At 42.7% G+C, this 21,202-nt stretch overlaps 1 protein-coding gene across 11 annotated transcripts in view; it reads right to left on the reverse strand.

The window, feature by feature from the left end:
• Positions 1-7,393: 7,393 nt before the first annotated feature.
• Positions 7,394-21,202, reverse strand: part of LOC125456636 (G protein-regulated inducer of neurite outgrowth 1-like) — a 28,814-nt gene continuing 15,005 nt past the window's right edge. The window contains exons 1-4 of one of the 11 annotated variants that reach the window (XM_048539968.2): positions 13,772-14,162; positions 13,432-13,583; positions 12,894-13,090; positions 7,394-11,823 (exon numbers count right to left, since the gene is read on the reverse strand). In XM_048539968.2, the coding sequence (XP_048395925.2) occupies positions 8,730-11,696 (2,967 nt within the window). In that variant the 5' untranslated portion in view covers positions 11,697-11,823; positions 12,894-13,090; positions 13,432-13,583; positions 13,772-14,162 and the 3' untranslated portion in view covers positions 7,394-8,729. The other 10 variants (XM_048539976.2, XM_059650555.1, XM_048539955.2 and 7 more) reach the window with 10 other exon arrangements.

A 21,202-nucleotide genomic window follows, 5' to 3' on the forward strand; every position in this document is an offset into this window, starting at 1 on the left:
TAAGATTTGAACCCTGATCTCCAGAACATTACCTAGGTCTTTGGATTACTACGTCTGGCGATAATACCACCAGGCCATCCCCTTCCCTGGAGATGGAGAGAAGGGAGCATATTAATCCTGCTAAAGATGGGGGTAAAGGCCCAAGTACATAAGTGAAGGTATTGCTTAATCTGAACACCAGGTGGCAATATTTGCAAACTGCTTTATCATAATCATTCACTCGACTGTACTCTGGACTGTAGGAAATCTCCACTGGGGCTGAAAAACCCAGAAATATCAGGGGCATGAAGATGTGGTCAGGTATTAAAGGGGAGCCAAAGTCCACTGAAGTGCAGTCGCCTTCAATTCATTCTCAGTTCTACCATAACTGTTTATGATTCACAGTTGGAGATGCTTGAGGTGTGGTGACCCTCAGGTTAAACCACGACTGCCATATCTCTCTCTCTGATGGAAAAGCAGCCATGTGGCCCTGTGGGACTCTGGTGACTTTACCTTTACCTCATGCAGGAATTACCCCAGGACCTAGCACCTTCTTGTCAGTGGGAAAATTCTCAGCTTTACTGTATTTGTACTGCCAGATTGTGAAGGAACAATATACAACAAGCATTTTGTTTTTATTATTCATTCCCCTGGGATGTGAGCATTACTCAGAAGGCTTGTATCTATCGACCATCCATAATTATCCTTGAGATAGTGATAGAGAGGAACTTTTGTGAACTGCAGCAGTCCCTGGTGTGTGGCTACACCCACAATGCTGTTGGCAAGGGGCTTTGGGTTTTTGACCTAGCAATAGTGAAAGAATGATAATATAGTTTCAAGTTAGGATGGTGTACGGCTTGGATAGGAACTAGAAAGTGACAGGTGTGCCCATGTATCTGCTGCTGTGGTTCTTCTAGATAGCAGAGCTGTCAGGTGTGGAAGGGCCTGTCAAAAGAGCCTGGGGAGATTGCTGCAGAGCCTCCTGCAATGGGTACACAGAATCTCACAATTGTGGAACGCAGAAGGAAGCCATTCAGCGCATTGTGTCTGCACCAGTTCTGTTACCCTGTGCCAGTATCCTGTCTTTTCCCCACATCCCCGAATATCACTTCTTTCCAAATCACCAGACAATAACCTCTTGAATGTCACAATTGAACCTGCCTCCACCACATTTCCACGCAGTGCATTCCATATGCTATCAGTCAATTTAAAATGTTGAAATGGGGCATTAAATTGAGGCTTGGTTTTTGTCACATCATAATAAAATTGATCAGAACTAAACAGCCAATGTTGTAGTGGCACGGTGGCTCCGTGGTTAGCACTGCTGCCTCACAGCGCCAGGGACCCAGGTGCAATTCCACCCTTGGGCGACTGTATGGAGCTTGCACATTCTCGCTGCGTTTGCCTGGGTTTCCTCTGGGTACTCATGTTTCCTCTTACACTCCAAAGATGTGCAGGTTAGGTGGATTGGCTGTGCTAAATTGCGCATAATATCCAGGGATATGCAGACTAGGTGGGTTAGCCATGGGAAATGCAGTGTTACAGGGATGGAGTAGGGTAGTGAATCTGTGTGAGATGATCTCCAGATGGTTGGTGGGACTTGATGGGCCAAATGGCCTGCTTCCATACTGCAGGGATTTTCTGAAAATGTTTCTTTGCCTGCTTCAAGATATGGCTCAGTGGTCAAAACTCCTGCCTCTGTATCGAAGGTTTACTTAAGTTCTATTTCAAAGGACTTGAGCATATGGCCCAGTTTGACATTCCTGTGCTGAGGGTGTGCTGTATTTTACGAATGCCATCTGTCTGAGAGGATACTGACACAGGGCTCTCTCACCCTATCAGGTGTTTGGAAAGATCGGGTAACGCTATTTTGAAGAGAGCAGGGGAGTTCTCCCTCGTGACCTGCCTAAATATTTATCCCTCATCTGACTGCTCGAACAGGCTGTTTGCTCATTTATTTCATGGCTGCTGGAACTTTGCAGTGTGCAGATTGGATGTTGCATTTCCTACCCTCTGTTTGAAAAAGGAAAAGGAGTGTTATCTCTAGGGTCCTGGCCTATATTTTACCCCTCTGCTAACATCACAAAAACAGAATCTGGAATTTTATCTCGTTGCTGTTTTGAGAGAGTTTGATGTAAGCATGTCTTTCAAACATGATAACAGTGACTATATTTCAGAAATGATGTCATTAATTCAAAACAATTATAGGGGTCATGAAAGGTGCTATTTAATTGCAAGTTCCTCCTGTTTCTGCAATATAGCTTAAGATGTTGATTTATTAGAAAAAGACTCTGCAATAACTTGTCTGCAGAAATATCACAGGTTGCTGATTCAGTTGAAACTACAACTCTACTTTTGCCATTGTTCACCAGGTGCTTCAATAACTAGCAGTGTTTATGATGGATCCACAGTTATATTGTCCACAATAAGCATTCCCTTAGTAATTCTCACTGAGCTGCTACTTCATTTTCCTGCTGTCAGTCATTATGGTGTGAGCTCCCTTTCTCAAAGCTCCATCTTTCATTCATTTCAACAGGGAATTGATTGATTGTGTTTTGAAATGCAATCTGCTGGAGCTTCAACATCTTTCGCTTTGCTTTTTGTAAGCAGGCAGTGAAAAAAGTCCTCAACTCTGTTATAAAAACACATCCAAGTGAAATAATTTGGAGGAATCCTCCTTTTCATTAAAAGATTAATAAGAGGGCCAAGTAGCAGGATATTTGCTCTTAGCCTGTCACTGTAGGAGGTGTCTGAATTAACAACTATTTTGATTTTAATTCCCTGTTCTTTTCCCTAAATTAATTATGAGTGTCTCCTTGACCATAGGCAGTACCCTGTTCTAATCATCATCAGATCGCTATCCCATACAGAGTAGGCATTCTGTTTGTCAGACATCTGGTGCTGAATCAGCAGAAAAATCTCTCCCATCTAAATATTGAGAAGACTGAGGTCTTTGGTCTTCACCACCAACTCCCCAACAGTTGTGTTATGACAGCGGTAAAAAAAGATGAGCCATTTTTCACTTGCATCATGTGATTTTACTACCTTAGATCTCTCACAGACTAAGCAGGTTTTAACAAAGCAAAGACACTGTCTCAAAACAGCCACGGTGATCACCTTAGCACTGACTGAGACAATCCATGAAACCACCATTAAACAAGGTCCAGTTTGAACTAAAGTTAACATCATCAAAATGGCTGAAACCAATCACTCAGATCCAACTCCCCTGTGTAGCATACACCTCTCTGGAAATCCACATATTGGGATAGAAGTAATGTGTGGACATTTTTTTCAAAAAACAGGCACAAGAATACATTAATGAACTATATTTCAGGTAACAGGAAGGCTACTCTCTCACTACTTTTCTCTCAGTTTCTTAGAAGACAATGACTGGTGAAAAGCAAATCAGAGAAACAGGGCCCTCAGAGAAATATCCACTTACTGAGAGCTCAAAGGTACATGGTTGAGTCATGCCCCAATTTATAAAGTTCTTCCCTGTTTCAATTATTTTGTTAACTCTGTAACCCTCTCCAACACTGCAATCGGCTAAAATATTTATACTCCTCTTAACCTGACATATAAAACAGTCTCGATTTTAATTATTCCATTATTGTTAGTTCTAAAAAGGCCCTAAAGTTTGAAATTTCCCCCCCAAACCCCTCAGCCTCTATATTTCTTTCCTCCTTTAAGATGCAGCTTAAAATCTGTCTCTTAGCCAAGCTTTTTCTCAGCTGGTTTAAGATCATCCTATGTGGTTCGGTGTCAATTGTGCTTTATAATAAGGCTCCTGTGAAGCTCCTTGGGATGTTTATCTCTCCCAACTCAAAGCATTCAGGATACGCTCCTCCACATCCCTGACTGATACCCTGGTAACTTGACACCCACCCCGACTGATGCCCTACTGAGTGACAGTAAGGCACCTCCAATTAGTGATGGTAATGGGGCAGATATAGTTGAGCACTCTAGTTGTTCCTTGTTAAAATGGTAACTGTGAAATCAGCTACACCCATCTGAGAGAGCAATAGGGCCTTTGTTTAAGATTACATTTAAAAGACTACTATTGTGAAATGAGGTACACTAGCTTTAGCTGTGACACTAGTTAGAACTAGTAATTCTCTATTTTGTGATTGTACAGCACTTACTGAAAATTCCCAAGTGCTCTAATGGCTTCACTAACAAAAGATCTACGATAGCTAGACAAACCCATAATGTGAGCCATTTATACTGGCTGGAAGCAACATAGATTCATACACATTGACTCATTCTCTATAAACAAAAATAATATGTTTAAATCATAGTCGTAGAGACATACAGCACAGAAATAGAACAGTCCATGCCAAACATAATCCCAAACTAAACTAGTCCCATCTGGGCTCCTGGCCCATATCTCTCCAAATTTTTTCTATCCATGTACTTATCTGAGTGCCTTTTAAACATTGTAACCCACTAGCCATTACTTCTTTCATCATATTGCCTTGGTCAATCACCATTGACTTACTATTCAATTGGCCCCTTTCTTTCCCGTTGTACTAATTGTTCGGATCAATTTGAAATACGGTTTTCTCCTATTTGACCTGAAGGGTGTAAAGTGAACAGCTTCAGCAACATGTCTCTCAGCAATAGATAATTATGAGTTCTGATTTCATGCTCCGGTAGCCCTGCCAGAATACTGACTCAGCAGTTTCCAAAGGCTTAATGTTTCCACTGGCAAGGTAAATTTGAACCCTTGTAACAGAATGATCAAAGGAGAACTATAATGAGTGGAGGGAATAAATATGTTCACTGTGCGTTGGCCTACATTAAGATATTTGTTTTAACAAGGAAATGAGATCAAGACAATAATAATGTACAATGACATTAAAAGGAAAATATTACAAAAAGAGATATCATGAACTTCAGATGCTGGAGTCAGGGATAACAAAGTTGACATTTCAGGTCAGAACCCTTCTTCTGAATTTTCTAAAGAAGAGTCCCGACCTAAAACGTCAACTTTCCCAGTCCTCTGATGCTGCCTGTCCTGCTGTGTTCCTCCAGCTCCACACTTTGTTATCTATATTACAAAAAGAGTTCTATAGCTGGATGGGAATATCCATATCTCAGAGTGATGGCTGACTGCAAAATCTGATTACTGCAAGAAGGCTACAATGAAAGCTATTATACAACTCTGGAATTGCCAGATGAACACGTTGAATTAGATGAGGTTCATGAACACAAAAGTGAATTTGATTATACAGGCACAGTAGAATGTAATTACGCCTGCCACTCATGGATTGCAAGTTGCAAAACTGAATGATTGACCTCATTGTGTTCCTGAAATAATCAAACTTAGCTACTTTTAGCAAAGTGGCAGAATTTAAAGAGACTGATTATCAGACTGACGGCAACAGGGAGATTATATGTGCAGGATTGTCAGGGGAAAGAGATCACACTTTCTCTCTCAACCACTGAAATTTCATAAATGCAAGTCTGGACAATGAACTATAACTTACATTGAAACATGGGCCACTAATGTAGGAAAATATCCCAAAGGAAAGGAGTCAAAGGAAACAATACAGATGACTGACTGATGTTTGTCAGAGAGGTGATTCTTAAAAGTGGTCTTCAATGGGGAGAGGTAATAAGGATGGAAAAGTTTACATGGGGAATTTCTCATGTACATCCCAAGTGGCAGGAAGCACAGTCAACAGTGTCCACGAGGAATTGTGGGGTTGGTGAGTAATGGGGAGATCACATGGAGTGAAATGTATTCTGGCCTCAACAGGAAATGTGTCCTTGAAACAATTTAAGGACAAGGTTGAAAATTGTCATTTGAGAAGTCTGGGGGAAAAGGAGAAAATTCTTCTCACAGAAGATAGTGAATTTGTGGAATTTTTTTTACCACAGAGGGCTATAGAGGTTGGGTCACTAAGAACATTCAAAACCGTGATAGACCGATTTTTATCAGTAAGGGAAGTATGGGTGTATGGGAAAAAGGCAGGAAAGTGAAGTCGACAATTATCTGATCAGCTGTGATCTCTTTAAATGGCAAAGCAGACCTGATGGGCTGAATAGCCATCTTCTGCTTCTCTGTCTTATGATCTTATGGAACCAGTAAAGGTCAGCAACAACATGGGGCAAGAGCTAAACAGGACTTGTGCAAGATTTTAGTTCCATGCGGTTAGTTTCAGATAGTTTAGGATGGAGGTCATGAAGATCTGGTGGGCTGGAGTCTAACCTGATTATGCACAAAGTTGCCAGCAGCAGGTAGGTTCAGAAGCCTACCACACAGTGTCTGCAGCCTCTTGTCTCTCTGTAAAGGCTGAACAATGTGTGGACACAATCGCTTCTAGATCCATTGACCTGACTGACAGTGGTGGACCTTGTGTCCATTTTTGTCATGGCACCTGAGACAGGAAATAAGCCTCTTTTCCCCTCCTACAATATGTCAAGGTAAATATGGACGGATATGTCATATGTTGCTGGCAAGCCCTGCCTGCTGGATACTGTGGCAAATTGAACAGCCCATCCCAATCTGAATGGACACATTGGCTCATTGACTCAATGGTAACAATTTCAAATTTGAGCTAGAAGTGGGAGCTCAAAACCACTATCAGAGATGTGGAGTAATGCTGAACTATCAAACGTATTGCCTTTCAGAGGAGGCATTAAAGTCAGACTAAGGACCAGAAGATGGCATCATAGTTAGCACTGCTGCCTCACAGCACTAGGGACCTGGGTTTGATTCCACCTCATGTGACTGTCTGTGTGGAGTTTGCACATTCTCCTTGTGTCTGCATGGGTTTCCTCTGGGTGCTCCAGTTTCATCCCACAGGCCGAAGATGTGCAGATTAGGTAGACTGGCCATGCTAAATTGCACCATAGTGTCCAGGGATGTGCAGGCTATGTCGATTAGACATATGGGGATAGGATAAAGGGGGTGTGTCTTGGTAGGATGCTCTGAGGGTCACTGTTGACTCGATGGGCCAAATGGCCTCCTTCCGCATTCTATGACAGCCCTCTTTAGGTGGATTTAAAATTTCCAGAGCGTCTTTATGAGAAATCGCAGAGTTCTCCTCAAGGCAACCCAGTCAGCATCTTTGCCTCAACCAATACCCAAAACAGACAATCTGATCATTGATCTCAGTCGTATTTCTGGGGGTTTGCTGTGCATAAATTGGATGCTGTATTTCCTAGATTACAACTATGGATACTCCTCTAGTGCTGCTTTCTTGGCTGTGCAGTGCTTCAGGAGGTTCTGGAATGAATGAATTCTGCTTTGTTCTTGTTCATTTCAGGCAGAAGTGTCTAGGGTTACCTTTTAAAAAAAAAGATCACTCTCACAAGAAATCAAAGATTTGGCTATCCCTTATTAAAGATCAGTGCAGCATAATTCAAAGCCTTTGAGAAAAAAATGAAAGCAGAAACCTGACCCATATATCGTTCATATTTATTCTAATAGAATAACATTGTTCTAACAGAAACAGATTGAAATGTAAAAGTACAATACATTGTGGTTATCATTGAAGAAACTGGGCCTTGGATTGATTAACATTGCTTTGGATGAGTTGCCAATGAATATCTACCACTTGTTAAGTCTGAGAAAACATAGCTATTAAGTAGCTGGGCAAGGGCTGCCTTGTGTGGGGAAGGGAATCAAGTGATTGACATTCTGTAAATTCAGGGAGGATGTCTGCTCGTCTCTGTCAATGCAGCAACAAAACTAAACCTAGCCACATATGTTCCATGTGTTTCTATCCAATTTTGATAAGGAGAATTGATAGTCCTTCTCATTTACATTGGTAAAGGGCAGGGAGCAGAGACTGGTTACTCGGCACATTTAAGAGAATGGACACAGAGCGGATTTTTAGTATAAAACACTGTGGTGGCTTAGCAAAAGACAAACAGTAAACAATCAATATCAATAACACAGTACAAAAGATGGCAGAAAATTTGACATCAGTTAGGGCCATCATGTAAAGGTACAAGTTGTAATACATGTATTTCACCTCACAGAGGAAGCTAAAATGTGTGATAGTGATGTTTCTCATTAAATTTATTACAATATAAAATGCTCTGGCTTACTAAATACAGTATATTAATCCACGTATTCCATTTCACACAAAAATTAAGCATCAGTGACAAGTGGCATTCTTTTTCTTAATTAATTCAAACGCCATTTATTCTCCTGTTTCTCTATGACTATGCACTACGCAACTGCAATGTTAGCTCTACATTGAAATGTTACAATAGTTACTTGATTTGCTGAGGACATTCTATAGGAGTCACGAAACTGCAAGTGTCATGGTCTACTTATGTAACCTCGTTCCCTCGAAGCATTAACATTAAAATGTATCAATTGATTTCATGCATACTAGAGCATATTTAAATCGTTGAGAACTTAATTGAGGGTATATATTATCAAGCCCAAGGAAAAAAGAACGTTCAGGATAGAATCTTCACACAACAGTCACTTCTAAAGTATTAATTTAATCATTATGAAATAAAATCTAACTAGGTCATTTTGTTTACAAATTGCGATCATTATTGCCTAATAGATGACCTATTGGTCTCCTAATTGTATCTAGTGGGCAGATACACCATAGAAAGGCCATGTACAATAACTACAGCCACTGAATGCATTTTATGGGGAAAAGAAATCTGTAATATAGTTTCAATCTATTCATGAGCAATAAAAGTGCAGAAAGCCTTCTCATGAAGTGGTCCATCGCAAACAATTTGGAGGATTGGCTGAAATATGACTACAATTCCCATCAGTCAATCACAGAGGAAGGCTGCGGACGAAGGCAACACTGTGGGGATCTCATATTCTGTAGAACTGTCCTGAATATATTTTGCTGCCTCCTCTTGTTGGCTTTATTACTCCCAGGTGTTGCATCCAAAGAAGCTGATCTTTTGCTCTGATTATTTACTTTGATTTGCTTCTCATATTCTACGATCTGTCTCTGTAAGTGACACTGAATGGCAAATCCCAGTGATTCGGGGTCAAGGGAGGCACCATAAACTTCCCAGGTCATACCCTGCTCATCCCAGATCACATCCCGGACATTCTTTGACTGTGTTGCCTCTTTATCTGACTCATTGGCTGTTTGCTTCGGTTCAATGTTCACCTCAATGGTAGGTTTCGGCTTTTCGGTGTCAAAAATATGAGATTGCTTGCTGACTTGAGGATCTGTTTTTAAGTGACCACTTCCCTTTGCAGTGGCACAGCCAGCTTCTGATTGGGTAAACCCCTTACCATCATTATACAAAGTTATCACCTGAGCAGATTTTTTGCTGATGTCTGATTCATTTTTGGATTGCTCACATTCTTTGCCAGTGCCTTCAATACTTTGTGATTGAGATTTTTTTTTGTCGGTGTCACATTCAACTTTTGCACGACTAGATAGTACTGTGATGGACTGGTTGGCTTCTGGCTGAACAGTTTCCACAATGATACCATAAGGACGTTCCAATGGGCCAGAACCTTCACTGTCATTACAAACAGCTTCCGGTTGGTCAGCTATCTCGCTTTTGGCAGGCAAGTCTTTGGTTTGGCTAGTTTGTTTTTTGGCATCAAGATCAGGTTCCTTTTTATCACGGTTAACACTGTGGGTTTGTTCAGATATTTTAATCACGTCACCAGCAGCTTGAGATTGTTCAGATCCCTGAGGGATAGTATCTGTGCTTTTTGACGCACTAGAATCCATTTGGATGTTCCCAGCAATTTCTGAGCAGAGGGATGGCTTGCTAATATCAGGATCCGTTGTCAATGGGTCAGATTTCTGTAGCTGTCCGGATCGCCTACTTTCAGGTCCCATTTTGGAATTACCAAATTCAGTTGTACTGTCATGCAGTTGGTCAGTTTTCTCGCTGCTTTTGGCAGCACTGTTTGACTGGCTAGATTTATCAATGCTGGTTTCTTTCAGCTCGGATTTTTCATGAACATTAGCAGCAATGCCTGGCTTCCTGCTGATATCATAAACGCACTGAGCAGGTTCATTAACTACACAGTGTGAAAGGGTGGGATGGCCAGTTTCTTGGTTGCTGCTGTTATTAATGTTTGGCTGGTCTGAGTTCTCACTCTTATCACAAGGGCTCTGCGACTGCATGGATCTCCCGTGTAACTCCGTAGCTTTGTCCAAGCATACAGGTTCTGTTCTGAACTTTGTGGGTCCATATGTTCCAGATTCTGATTCATTAGTAACAGGGACAGATGGTGCTTGTCCACATTCTAAATGTCCTCTAGCATTTGTTAGCTCCCTCTTTTTGTCGCGGGTAACTTTTGGATCATAATCAGATTCTTTGGAGAATTTCTGTTTAGTTTCAGTTTTATTTCTATAAGTAACCTCTGATAAGAAAGATTCTGTCTTGACATCCCCCACTTCCTCCTCACCCAGTTCATAGACAACATTTGAGGGTTCAGATCCTTCTGTAAAGGTACAGGTTACCTTTAGTCGTTCCGACTCACAGTAGCTGTCACTAACTCGTGCTGACTGACTGAGTTTGGAATGACTGCTTTCTGGGTGGACTTTCTGGACAACCTGACATTCATTCATTGAGCCAGGGGCTGGACTCTGGGGGCTGGTTGCCGTGGACTTGCACTGAAAACTTTGCAGGACAGCCTGTACCTCAACATCCCGACAAGACCTATTCCAAATGGATGGAAAGTAGCTGCCTGGAGACTGACTCGTCATCGTCTCCGCATCTTTAAATTTGGTCTCCTGTTGTTTTTGTTGAACAATCCCTCCTAGATTTGGCTCTGTGTCTATTGGCTGCTTTTGTTGGTGTTCCCTAGAACTGTTATGGCTGTTCACCTCAGTGAGTCCTGCTCCAATCCTTTGCACCTGCAATTCTGGAGGTATGACAGGGTCAGTTTTGGGAGGAGCTTTTTGTTCCTTTGTAAGTCTCAACTGCTCCTCTTGGTTTACAGTTTTCAGATCAAAGGTATTTTCTCCTTTCATAGTGACTGTTTGGAGTCTATCCTTTATTGCCAGATCTTGTTGTTCCATGTCAGTCCTAGGCCCAACCCTCTCTTTTTCTCTCCTTTCAAGATTGACCTCTTGGTAACTTGCCCCAGGATGTCTGAGGTCAGTGCGTTTGGTCTGCTGGTGGTCAGTCCCAGCATGACCAAGGTCAGCCGGTTTGGACTGCTGGTGGTCAGTCCCAGTATGACCAGGGTCAGCAGGTTTGGTCTGCTGGTGGTCAGTCCCAGTATGACCAGGGTCAGCCGGTTTGGTCTGCTGGTGGTCAGTCCCAGTATGACCAGGGTCAGCCGGTTTGGTCTGCTGGTGGTCAGTCCCAGTGTGTGTGGTCAATTGCCTATTGGTCCCAGACGGTCTAGAGTCTGGCTGAGGTTGGTGCACACATTTTGTCTGCTGGCCTATAATAAACTCTGAGGAGTTTTGAGTATTTTCTCCTGCGCCATGCTGACTGCTTTTCATTGCGTCTGGCTTCATCCACTGGTCCAGTTCTCCACCTCTATCACACTTGGCCTGATCTCCATTGGCGTACAATCTGGATGTAGCATCTTCGGCTTGGCTGGATTCCAATATTAAAGGAACTGAGTTAACGAAGCTTTCGTGTAGACCAACTGAAGAGCTTGATGCTTTCTGTTGATCTGGGGAGGTTGCTATCTGTTGGCTGTTGTTACAAGAGGCTCCTTCAAAGTCTTTTCTGCCCATTATAGCTGCTGACCTTTGCACAGCCTGAGAATCCTGAGGATTTGGTACAGTCCCCATTCGGCTCTGCAATCTTCACAGCTGCTCTTTCTCAGCTCAGTGGTCAACACAAATCCACAGTGAAAACTGTTGCGTTGTCTAATACTTCCTTCTCTCATGCAATTTTCCTTAGGATACGTGATCTTTCCTGAAATACAATGGAACCGTGAGAGTAAAACCCAGGCCGTGAATTCTACCACACATTGCAAAGGGGAGCTTAAGTGTACCCTCCCAGTGAAAAGGAATTCACTGAAGCATTTGTAACAGATCATTTGAAGGAATCGATAGTGTGTGTATGTGTGAAACAGTTAAAAATGGCATTTGATCATCGAATATAATTTTGCCCATTGAGATATTACTCCACTCTTACCGATTAGAATTTTAAAATCCATTTTCTACGTGGGAAAGTCAATACATCATTGGTCACATTCTATGTCACAATGGTTTGTTTCAAGAGATTATTGCTTGAAGAGAACATTCTGTGTGAAGTGTTCTCAATCAGGCAAAATAATAAACACATTATCTAAATGTCCTTTCCCCATCCTGTATAAATTACCCATTATCCTACCTTTTTCACATCAAACACAACTTTTATGAATCAGTGTCTACGGCATGTTAATTATGCTTTCTCTCTCTCTCTCTCTCTCTCTCTCTCTCTCACACACACAAAGAGATACATAAACACCTACCCACAACTACACAGATACTCCAATGTACACACGCACAGATAAATGTAGACACCGCATTCTAATGCAGACACACGTATATGGACATAGTGCAGACTCAACCCCAACATACACATGGACACCCAAACTGACGCACACAGATCCCACCCTCAACACAGACACCCCCCTCATAAAACAGAGATATATGTGTAACGACTGACACACTTAGACTCACACATTGATCCATAAATTGGCCACACAGACAAACACCAGATGGAGGCATTAGGACCCACATATACACACACCCCTCATACAGACATACACATATTGACACATACAGATGAACACAGACTCTCTCGCACACACATACATAAATAGACATGTAGAAACCCAGAGAGACATCACCGTGAAGATCCAAGGGCATATACACACAAATAGAAACAGATATACAGGAACAGATTCAGACACCATGTCATACATATTCCCTCGTTTGTGTTCAAAACAATGTTCCCCGTTACAGAGCCCAGCTGTCCCCTGAATAATTGATACGAACCGCTTGGTAGGAAGCACAGGGGGATTTCATTTCTCGACTCGCCGACACAGCATCAGCAGATTTCTGAACCAGGTATCCTCAGCCCCAGGTCTGTTGCGAGCTCCCAAAAGGCAAGGGACGAAAACACAGAGGTGAGCTCCAACATTGGCGACGGAATTCTGGCTATTTATATCCAGGCACCCACATGCGGAGCAGGGCTGTAGTAGTAAATAAACATTCTGTTCTCGACAGCATCAGTCATCCAGGAAGCGGGCGGGGGGGGGGGGGGGGGGGGTTCGCTTTGTATTTGGAGAAGTTAGAAACCCGGGACGATTGACAGTCAGTGGTCCCAGGGTTTCTGCTGCTCTGCAAAAAGCCAGTCTTCCCGGCGTCTGTTGCACCCCCCCCCCCCACTCCGTTTCCAACCCAGAGGCCGGGGGTAGGAGGAGGGTGTTCCAGCAGCTGCAGAGAGACGGGAATAAGCTGCAAAGGAGACTACACTGCAGAGCCCACGCTGCGGCTGCTGAATAACTGTGAAGTCCTTAAAAACACAACTCACCTCTCCCGGCTCCAGTTCTCCAGCTCTCCCGCTCTCTCTCTCTCCCTCCCTCTCTCACAGCGACCTTGCAGCAAGTCCTGGGCTCAGAAATATCCAACACGCTTTAAACACAGCAACCCAACTGCTCAGGGACCTTTAGATTATCGTTTCCTCTTAAAACATAAATAGGGTCTCTTTTATTTTTGACGTTCCTTTCCGAAATTGGTGTATTGCATATTTGAGATGCCACCCCCCCCCCCCCCCCTCCAGCGAAATCTGGAAATGCAGAAAAACAGGCAGGGCTGAATGGGAAATCGGCGTAACTGAATGGGGGACAACCATCCGGCCGTTTCCCGCTTACCTTGAGAGTTCCCAGTTGACCCCAGATTCGCGCAACGTGTCCCATCTGACATGGGAAAGGTTTCCTATCGATCTCCTATTGCCACCAACGCTTTCCAGCCTCTCTCTCTCTCTCTCTCCGCCTGGACTCAGCACTGATTCCCCAGATGGGGCTGCGAAATTCTCTCAGTCTTATTCCCCAAAACTGGAACACAAAGTCTGACCACCTCGCGGCCGGTGCTGGGGAAGTGCTGAAAGTGCCCTCTTCCGGGACGTGATATCAATCCCATCGCCCCTGATTGAGCCCCAACAGCAAACGTCCCTTCAATCCTCGGGCAATGTCCATACCACTCCATCAAAATCACCAAAATAGACTTTAACCTGATCGTCATCGCACCCACTACTGAAGGCGGGCGGGCCAATATTTTGCTCCTGTTTTTTAAACAATACATCTCGAAAGCAAACGGGTAGCTTTCAACAGAACGGTGGGACGTAGACAGTGACAAAAGCAGAAATTGCTGGAAAAGGTCAGCAGGTCTGGCAGAGTCAGTGGAGAGAAATCAGAGTCAATGTTTTGGATCGAGTGACCCTTCCCCAGAAAATCTGTTTTTGTTTCTGATTTACAGCATCCACGGTTCTTTTGGTTTTTACTTACAATGTTGATAGTGTATGGCTTAAGGAAGGGCTGATTAGCTTTTCGTAAAGATGCAGATGTGAATCTGGGTCCTCTTTTGATTTAAAACAGGAACCATTGGACAATTTGACTTTTTTTAAGAAAGTCATGTATTGTTTTATTGTTGATTGTCAAATAATGAGCAGAGTTTTCAGAGCAGGTTGATGGATGTGGATTGGCGTGAAACCTCCTCAATGAGAACGAAACCGTCGCTGAAAATATTTACTTTTTCAACATTGCATTCACAGAATAAGGAGGCCTTTGGGCACACCGGGTAGACATGATGACCAAAGAGAGTGCATGCACAATGCCATCAAATAGGTTTGAATGTCAAATTGTATGTTCTTCCAGCTCAGGCCAGTAGCCCCTGGTAAGAGTATGACAGATTCCTGCTCAACCCTGTGATGAAGAGAATACTGGCGTCTCTTACATCACAATCCCTTTTTCCAGAACTGCAACAGGGAGGTGAAAATGTGTTGCCACAGCAACTTGCACCCCTTGTGATTATGGGGGTTGGGGTGTGGCTTGGTTGGTTCAATTTCCGGCTGGATGGCCTAGTTCAGATTGGTGCCGTCAGCGTGGGGCTCAATGCACATTTTAACTGGGGCAGATTCAGAACTTGCCTCGTCACTCCTACCAGTGTTGGCAGTTGTGCAACTGTCTGTTGGCTCTGCCTTTGGGCAGAGAGCTCAAGAGGAGGACGGTCGGTCGTCCAGAACTTGAGTATTGCTGAGAATAAGGCACATTTTGTTGCAGCTTGCACTCATTAGGACATTTTGCAAGAATACCAATTCATGGTAAAAAAAATGCTGCATGATAGAAGAATGTTGATTGGCTGGTAAGTGGACTATGATTGGTTGAAGGCTTGCCATGGAGGATGAAACCATGAATGCTGATTAACAGATAACAGCCAAACTTTGTTAAATTCTAAACAATCCAGGTTGACTCAGATTGGTTCAGGTGTTGCCCTAAGAAATGAAAGTCTATTGCATCCGCTGCTCCCGAGGTGGCCTCCTCTATATCAGTGAGACCAAGCAGAGGCTTGGAGACCGCTTCGTAGAGCAGCTGCGCTCTGTTTGTGACAAATGATAACACTTCCCAGTCACGAACCACTTCAACTCCCACTCCCTGGGCAACATGTCCATCCTGGGCCTCCTCCAGTGTCACAATGACACCCTTGGAAACTGGAGGAGCAACACCTCATGTTTCGCATTGGGCAGCCTACCACTTTCAAAATCTCCCCACCCCCAGCCTCATAACATGACCAACCTGCCCTCTCACCCCTGCCTCCTTGACCTGATACAACTTGTCCATCTTCTCTCCCACCTGTCCGCTCCTCCCACCTCACTGACCAATCCCCACCATTGCCTACCTGCACTCACCTATCACCATCCCACCTACTTTCTCCAGCCCCACTCCTCTGTTTATTTTGGAGGCCCCTTCCCCCTCCCCCATTCTGAAGAAGGGTCCCGACTCGAAACATCAACTTTCTTGCCCCTCTGATGCTGCCTGACCTGCTGTGCTGTTCCAGCTCCGCACTGTGTTATTTCTGACTCCAGCATTGGCAGTTCTTACTATCTCTGAGTGAATGACTGTGGCCTCGTTTGTTGAAGTGAAACAGGTGCAATGTATGTACATGATAATAAAATGTGAGGCTGGATGAACACAGCAGGCCAAGCAGCATCTCAGGAGCACAAAAGCTGACGTTTCGGGCCTAGACCCTTCATCAGAGAGGGGGATGGGGGGAGGGAACTGGAATAAATAGGGAGAGAGGGGGAGGCGGACCGAAGATGGAGAGTAAAGAAGATAGGTGGAGAGGGTGTAGGTGAGGAGGTAGGGAGGGGATAGGTCAGTCCAGGGAAGACGGACAGGTCAAGGAGGTGGGATGAGGTTAGTAGGTAGCTGGGGGTGCGGCTTGGGGTGGGAGGAAGGGATGGGTGAGAGGAAGAACCGGTTAGGGAGGCAGAGACAAAACCAGTCCAACCTGTCTCTGCCTCCCTAACCGGTTCTTCCTCCCACCCCAAGCCGCACCCCCAGCTACCTACTAACCTCATCCCACCTCCTTGACCTGTCCGTCTTCCCTGGACTGACCTATCCCCTCCCTACCTCCCCACCTACACCCTCTCCACCTATCTTCTTTACTCTCCATCTTCGGTCCGCCTCCCCCTCTCTCCCTATTTATTCCAGTTCCCTCCCCCCATCCCCCTCTCTGATGAAGGGTCTAGGCCCGAAACGTCAGCTTTTGTGCTCCTGAGATGCTGCTTGGCCTGCTGTGTTCATCCAGCCTCACATTTTATTATTATCTTGGAATCTCCAGCATCTGCAGTTCCCATTATCTCTGAATGTATGTACATGTTCTTTCAGTCTAGAAAGAACAGGACCCTATGTACTAATGTATGTAGCTTCCAGTATATGTGAGTGTGCAATAGTGTGACCTCAACTGACCATCCTCAATTAGTTTTCAGTCCAAGTCCAACATATTATCTATTGCAGACATTTTAATCAGGGTCGACCTGCCTGGTGTAAACTTTAACAAAGCCTGCCAGTTAACCATCCATCAGCAATAATGGGTACCATGCATCTTGGGTGCCTCTACCAATCAGAATGGCAGAGGTTTGCACTGTACTGAGTGCCCTCTATATTTGACATGTTGTTTCTAGAAGCTTTACGCAAATAGCTCCCTACATTATAACAATTACTACACTTCAGTAGCACTAATTTGTTGTGAACTGATGTAGGTGATCCTGAGACCATAAAAAACTTTAGATAAGTTAAAAATCATGCCCCTGAAATCTTAACTCTGTTTCTCTCACCACTGATGCTGTTTGACCTGCTGAACGTGTCCAGGATGTTCTGTTTTTATTGTCAGACTTCCAGCATCTGATGCATTTTTCTTTAGTATATGGGCAATTAGGGACAGACAATGAATATTGTTTTTACCTATGACACACAAATGCTGTGAAGGAATTTTTAAAAAGCAAGTTTTATAAAGCTGAGAGAAAACCTGTGACGATATTGATTCGCTGCCCTTGCCCTCTGTGCATTCTTCAGTTTGATAGCAGTGAACCAATAAACAAGGAGAACAAGATTGTGGCAATAATCAGACTAAAATTTGAGTAACGGATTTCAGGGGAAGGAAAGCAAAAATTGTTGACTGCTGCAGCTGTTATCAAGACAGTAAAGCCGATGACATAAAAAGCCAACAATAAATGTTAGATGTCACCTCAATCCACACCCATCCTGGTCAGAATGCTCATTGAAGCAAGTAAACATTGAGTCATATTTTATAGGAAGAGTTCCCTGCGGCTTAAATGCAAGTTTGCTGTTCTTCCCCCAGCCCCCATCCCCCACCACCTTACTAATTTTGCACTTCACTCTGTAAATTCAATATCTGGGATAAATGTGTGAAACTTTGGAATGAAAAGTAACATGCTAGTTATCACTGGAGAGACAAAATAGCGTGATGGTGACACGATGGTCCAGATATTAATAGAGACAATCTCCCAAAACAGTGGATGTCATTAAGGACCAACATAGGGGTTGAGATTTCCCAGTTCAATCACGATGTAATTTTGCATCTGCCTCTGGTGAAAAACATATTTCTTAAATAATGGAATGTTAATATAGAAGCCTTTGTGCTAACCATCGATAAGATTACTTTAATACACACTCTATATGCAAAGGTTCAGTACTGTGTCTGCATTGGAATCTCGAAAAAGCCCATTTTGCAAGTAGTATTTTTTGTGCTTCAGGAAGCAAAACTATCACAAGAACGGCACCGAGGAAGATGATTTTGGATCTTGTGAAAATAATACTGAAGTATTAATAAATTTGTACATTTGCTGTTCCACTCATTTACTTTCTCCAGTGATCTGGGGTTTTGAATGTCAGGCCCTTTCTAAATAGTAACGTGGAGAAAGAATTGCATGGAAACATTGTGAGAAGTTTCATCATTGTGAATTTAAAGTTTTTGCCTTTATATTTGCATTGGAGGTAGTTCAGACAAAGTTCACTCAACTAATACTTAGAGTGGATTGCCTTTTGAGGAAAGCTAGACAGGTTCAGCCTGTATCTTTAGAAGGGTCGGGGTGACTTAATTGAAACAAATAAGATCCTGAGGGGAATGACCTGGGTGGATGTGGAAAGGATATTTCCTTTCATGGGAGAATCTAGAACTGGGGATAATATATTAAAAATAAACAAACAGTCAGCCATTTAAGACAGAAATAAGGAGGGTTTTTTTCTATCAGAGAGTTGAGAGTCTTTGGAATTACCTTTGTCAAAAGGCAGTGATTGCAGAATCTGTAAATATTTCTTGATAGATGGATTCTTGATTGCCAAGTGAATGAAAGATTATCAGGACAATGTAGGAATGTTGAATTGAGATTAAAATCAGGTCAGCTATCAGCAGCCTCAACTGGCTCAGTGGTCTATTCTTGTTCCTTTTACACATGTTTCATGAAGATGTGAGACCGCTTACTTCAAAACTGTGCTCTTTAGTTCTTGGTATCCACAAGGGGGAACATTTTCCTGCCATGTATCCTGTCGAGCCCCCTCAGAATCTGACATGATTCAGTAAGAATGCCTCGCATTCGCTGATCTCCACTTGTTACAGGTCTAATCTGCTCAACATTTCCTCAGAAGCAACCTCCTTCATCCCAGGTATCAACCTTCTCTGGACTTGGGCTTGTTCATTCCTCTCTGTGATGCTGCCCTCCAAATTCAGCTGCTGGTAGATTGGGAAGAGCTTTGCAACTGCTCATAATGGCACTGGACATTGCACAGAGAAAATGGAAAGCAGGCCAGTTCATAAGGTCAACACCCCTCGTCTTGTTGAAGGACCTCCCTCACTAGTGGAGAAAGACAACCATTTTCTACCAATCATATGATGCTTTAACAGCCCTTTACTGTGTCAAAAAAGTGGAGTTGTTATTTTCTCGCTTGTTGCTGCAAAGCAAATTCAGTCAGGGTTCACAAGCCTTTTCCTTTGACATAATCCCTGCTGCTGCTTCCTGCAATGTATATCATAGCATGATAATAAGCCTCAAATGGATCATTTTAAAGACAAGGTCTCCTAATCATGGCATAAATGTCAATTGCACTGACAGGGATGATGAAAAAAAATTGCTTTGACAAATAATCAAATGTTGTTAAATGTTTTGAAATGCTGGTAGATGTGAACAGCATGATGTAGCTATATAGATCTTATCTCTTTCTGGAAACACTCTGAAGGTTTTTGGCTTTGTTACCCTGTATGTCTGTTCTTTTTATTTATGAAGAGGAAAGTTTAATTTAGTTTAGTTTGAACATGTAAGACTATTTGACCTACTCTCATAGTTGGTTTGAAACAGTATTCTGAAATTAATTTCCTGCATTGTTCACTCCTTTTATGCACCCCACAAAGGCAAAATCAATTTCATTTATCGCTGAGGCTTTAACATTAAAAAAAGTTCAAATTGTTTTGCAAATCCGTGCAATTATATTGTTATAAATCTGAAGTGCATAAATTTCAATGGTCTTTTATCATAACTTAACCCCTTTTTAAAAAATTCATTCACAGGCCAGCAATTATTGCATAGCCCTAATTGCCCACAGGGCAGTTAAGAGTCATCCATATTGCTGTGGGTCTGGAGTCACATGTTGGCCAGACCAGATAAAGTACATTAGGGAACCAGATGAGGTTTTTTCCCTGACAATCAACGTGGCCATCATTAGACTAATTGCAAACTTTCATTGGATTCAAATTCCACAATCTGCTATAGCAAAATTTGATCCTAGGTCCCCAGACCATTACCTGGGACTCTGGCTTAACAATCCAGTGCTAATACCACTCGGCCATCACCTTCCCTGTGTTAACAGTCAGCCCATTAGCTTCTTTTAGTTGCTTTTATCAGACCATAAATCAACAACAGTAGATAATCGTTATTCCTCAGAAGTATATTGTTGTGAGTAGCTTTAACTTTCTTCCAAAATTAGTTTAATTAGAATTGATTTTTCCTTTTCTCCTCATCCATTTTCAGCTCACTTAATCTCTCCAGTTTAATCCTTAAACTGGGCTGTGTATATGCAATCACATTCTGTTACATCCAGTGCATCAGTTTGTTTTGCCGTGCAACTGTGTCTTTGGAATGAATCAACATATTTAATTTGAAGTAATGCTGATAAGTAGCAAGCATTAATTAGTGTTTTTGCGAGATTTGTTGGCAAAGCTATGCTATTAATGAGATTTTCTTCATCAAATTAATTAAGAGCAAAACACACTGAATGCTGGAAAATGGAAATAACAATAGAAATACAGGAATTACTCAGCACTATTCATGGAGAGAAACAACAATAAGACGTTATATTTATGGGACCTCTTTAATTAACTAAATGTTCTGAAGTACTCTATTGGTGGAAATATAACACAAAGTATGACATCTCACCACAGAAAGAGTTAGGAGGTCAGATGACCAAAAGCTTAGTCAGAAAGGTAGGTTTTAAAGAAAGTCCTCAAGAAAAGAAAGCAAGGTTGTGATGCAAGGAAGTAACAGAGATTTAGTCCAAGGCAACAAGAAACTGTGGCTTAGAATGGTAGACTCGTTAAAATTGGAGTTGCTCAAGAGGTCAGAACTGGAGAAGTACAGACATCTCAGCGGATTGTGAGAAAGAAAGAAGACAGAGGTAGAGAAGGTCAATGTCATGGAAGGATTTGAAAGCAAGAGTGTGAATCTTAAAGCCAAGACATTGCTCCACTAGAACCCAAGGTAGGTTATTGAGCACATGGGTGACTAGTGAACA

The sequence above is a fragment of the Stegostoma tigrinum genome, chromosome 1 (genome assembly GCF_030684315.1).
Source record: "Stegostoma tigrinum isolate sSteTig4 chromosome 1, sSteTig4.hap1, whole genome shotgun sequence".
NCBI lineage: Eukaryota > Metazoa > Chordata > Chondrichthyes > Orectolobiformes > Stegostomatidae > Stegostoma > Stegostoma tigrinum.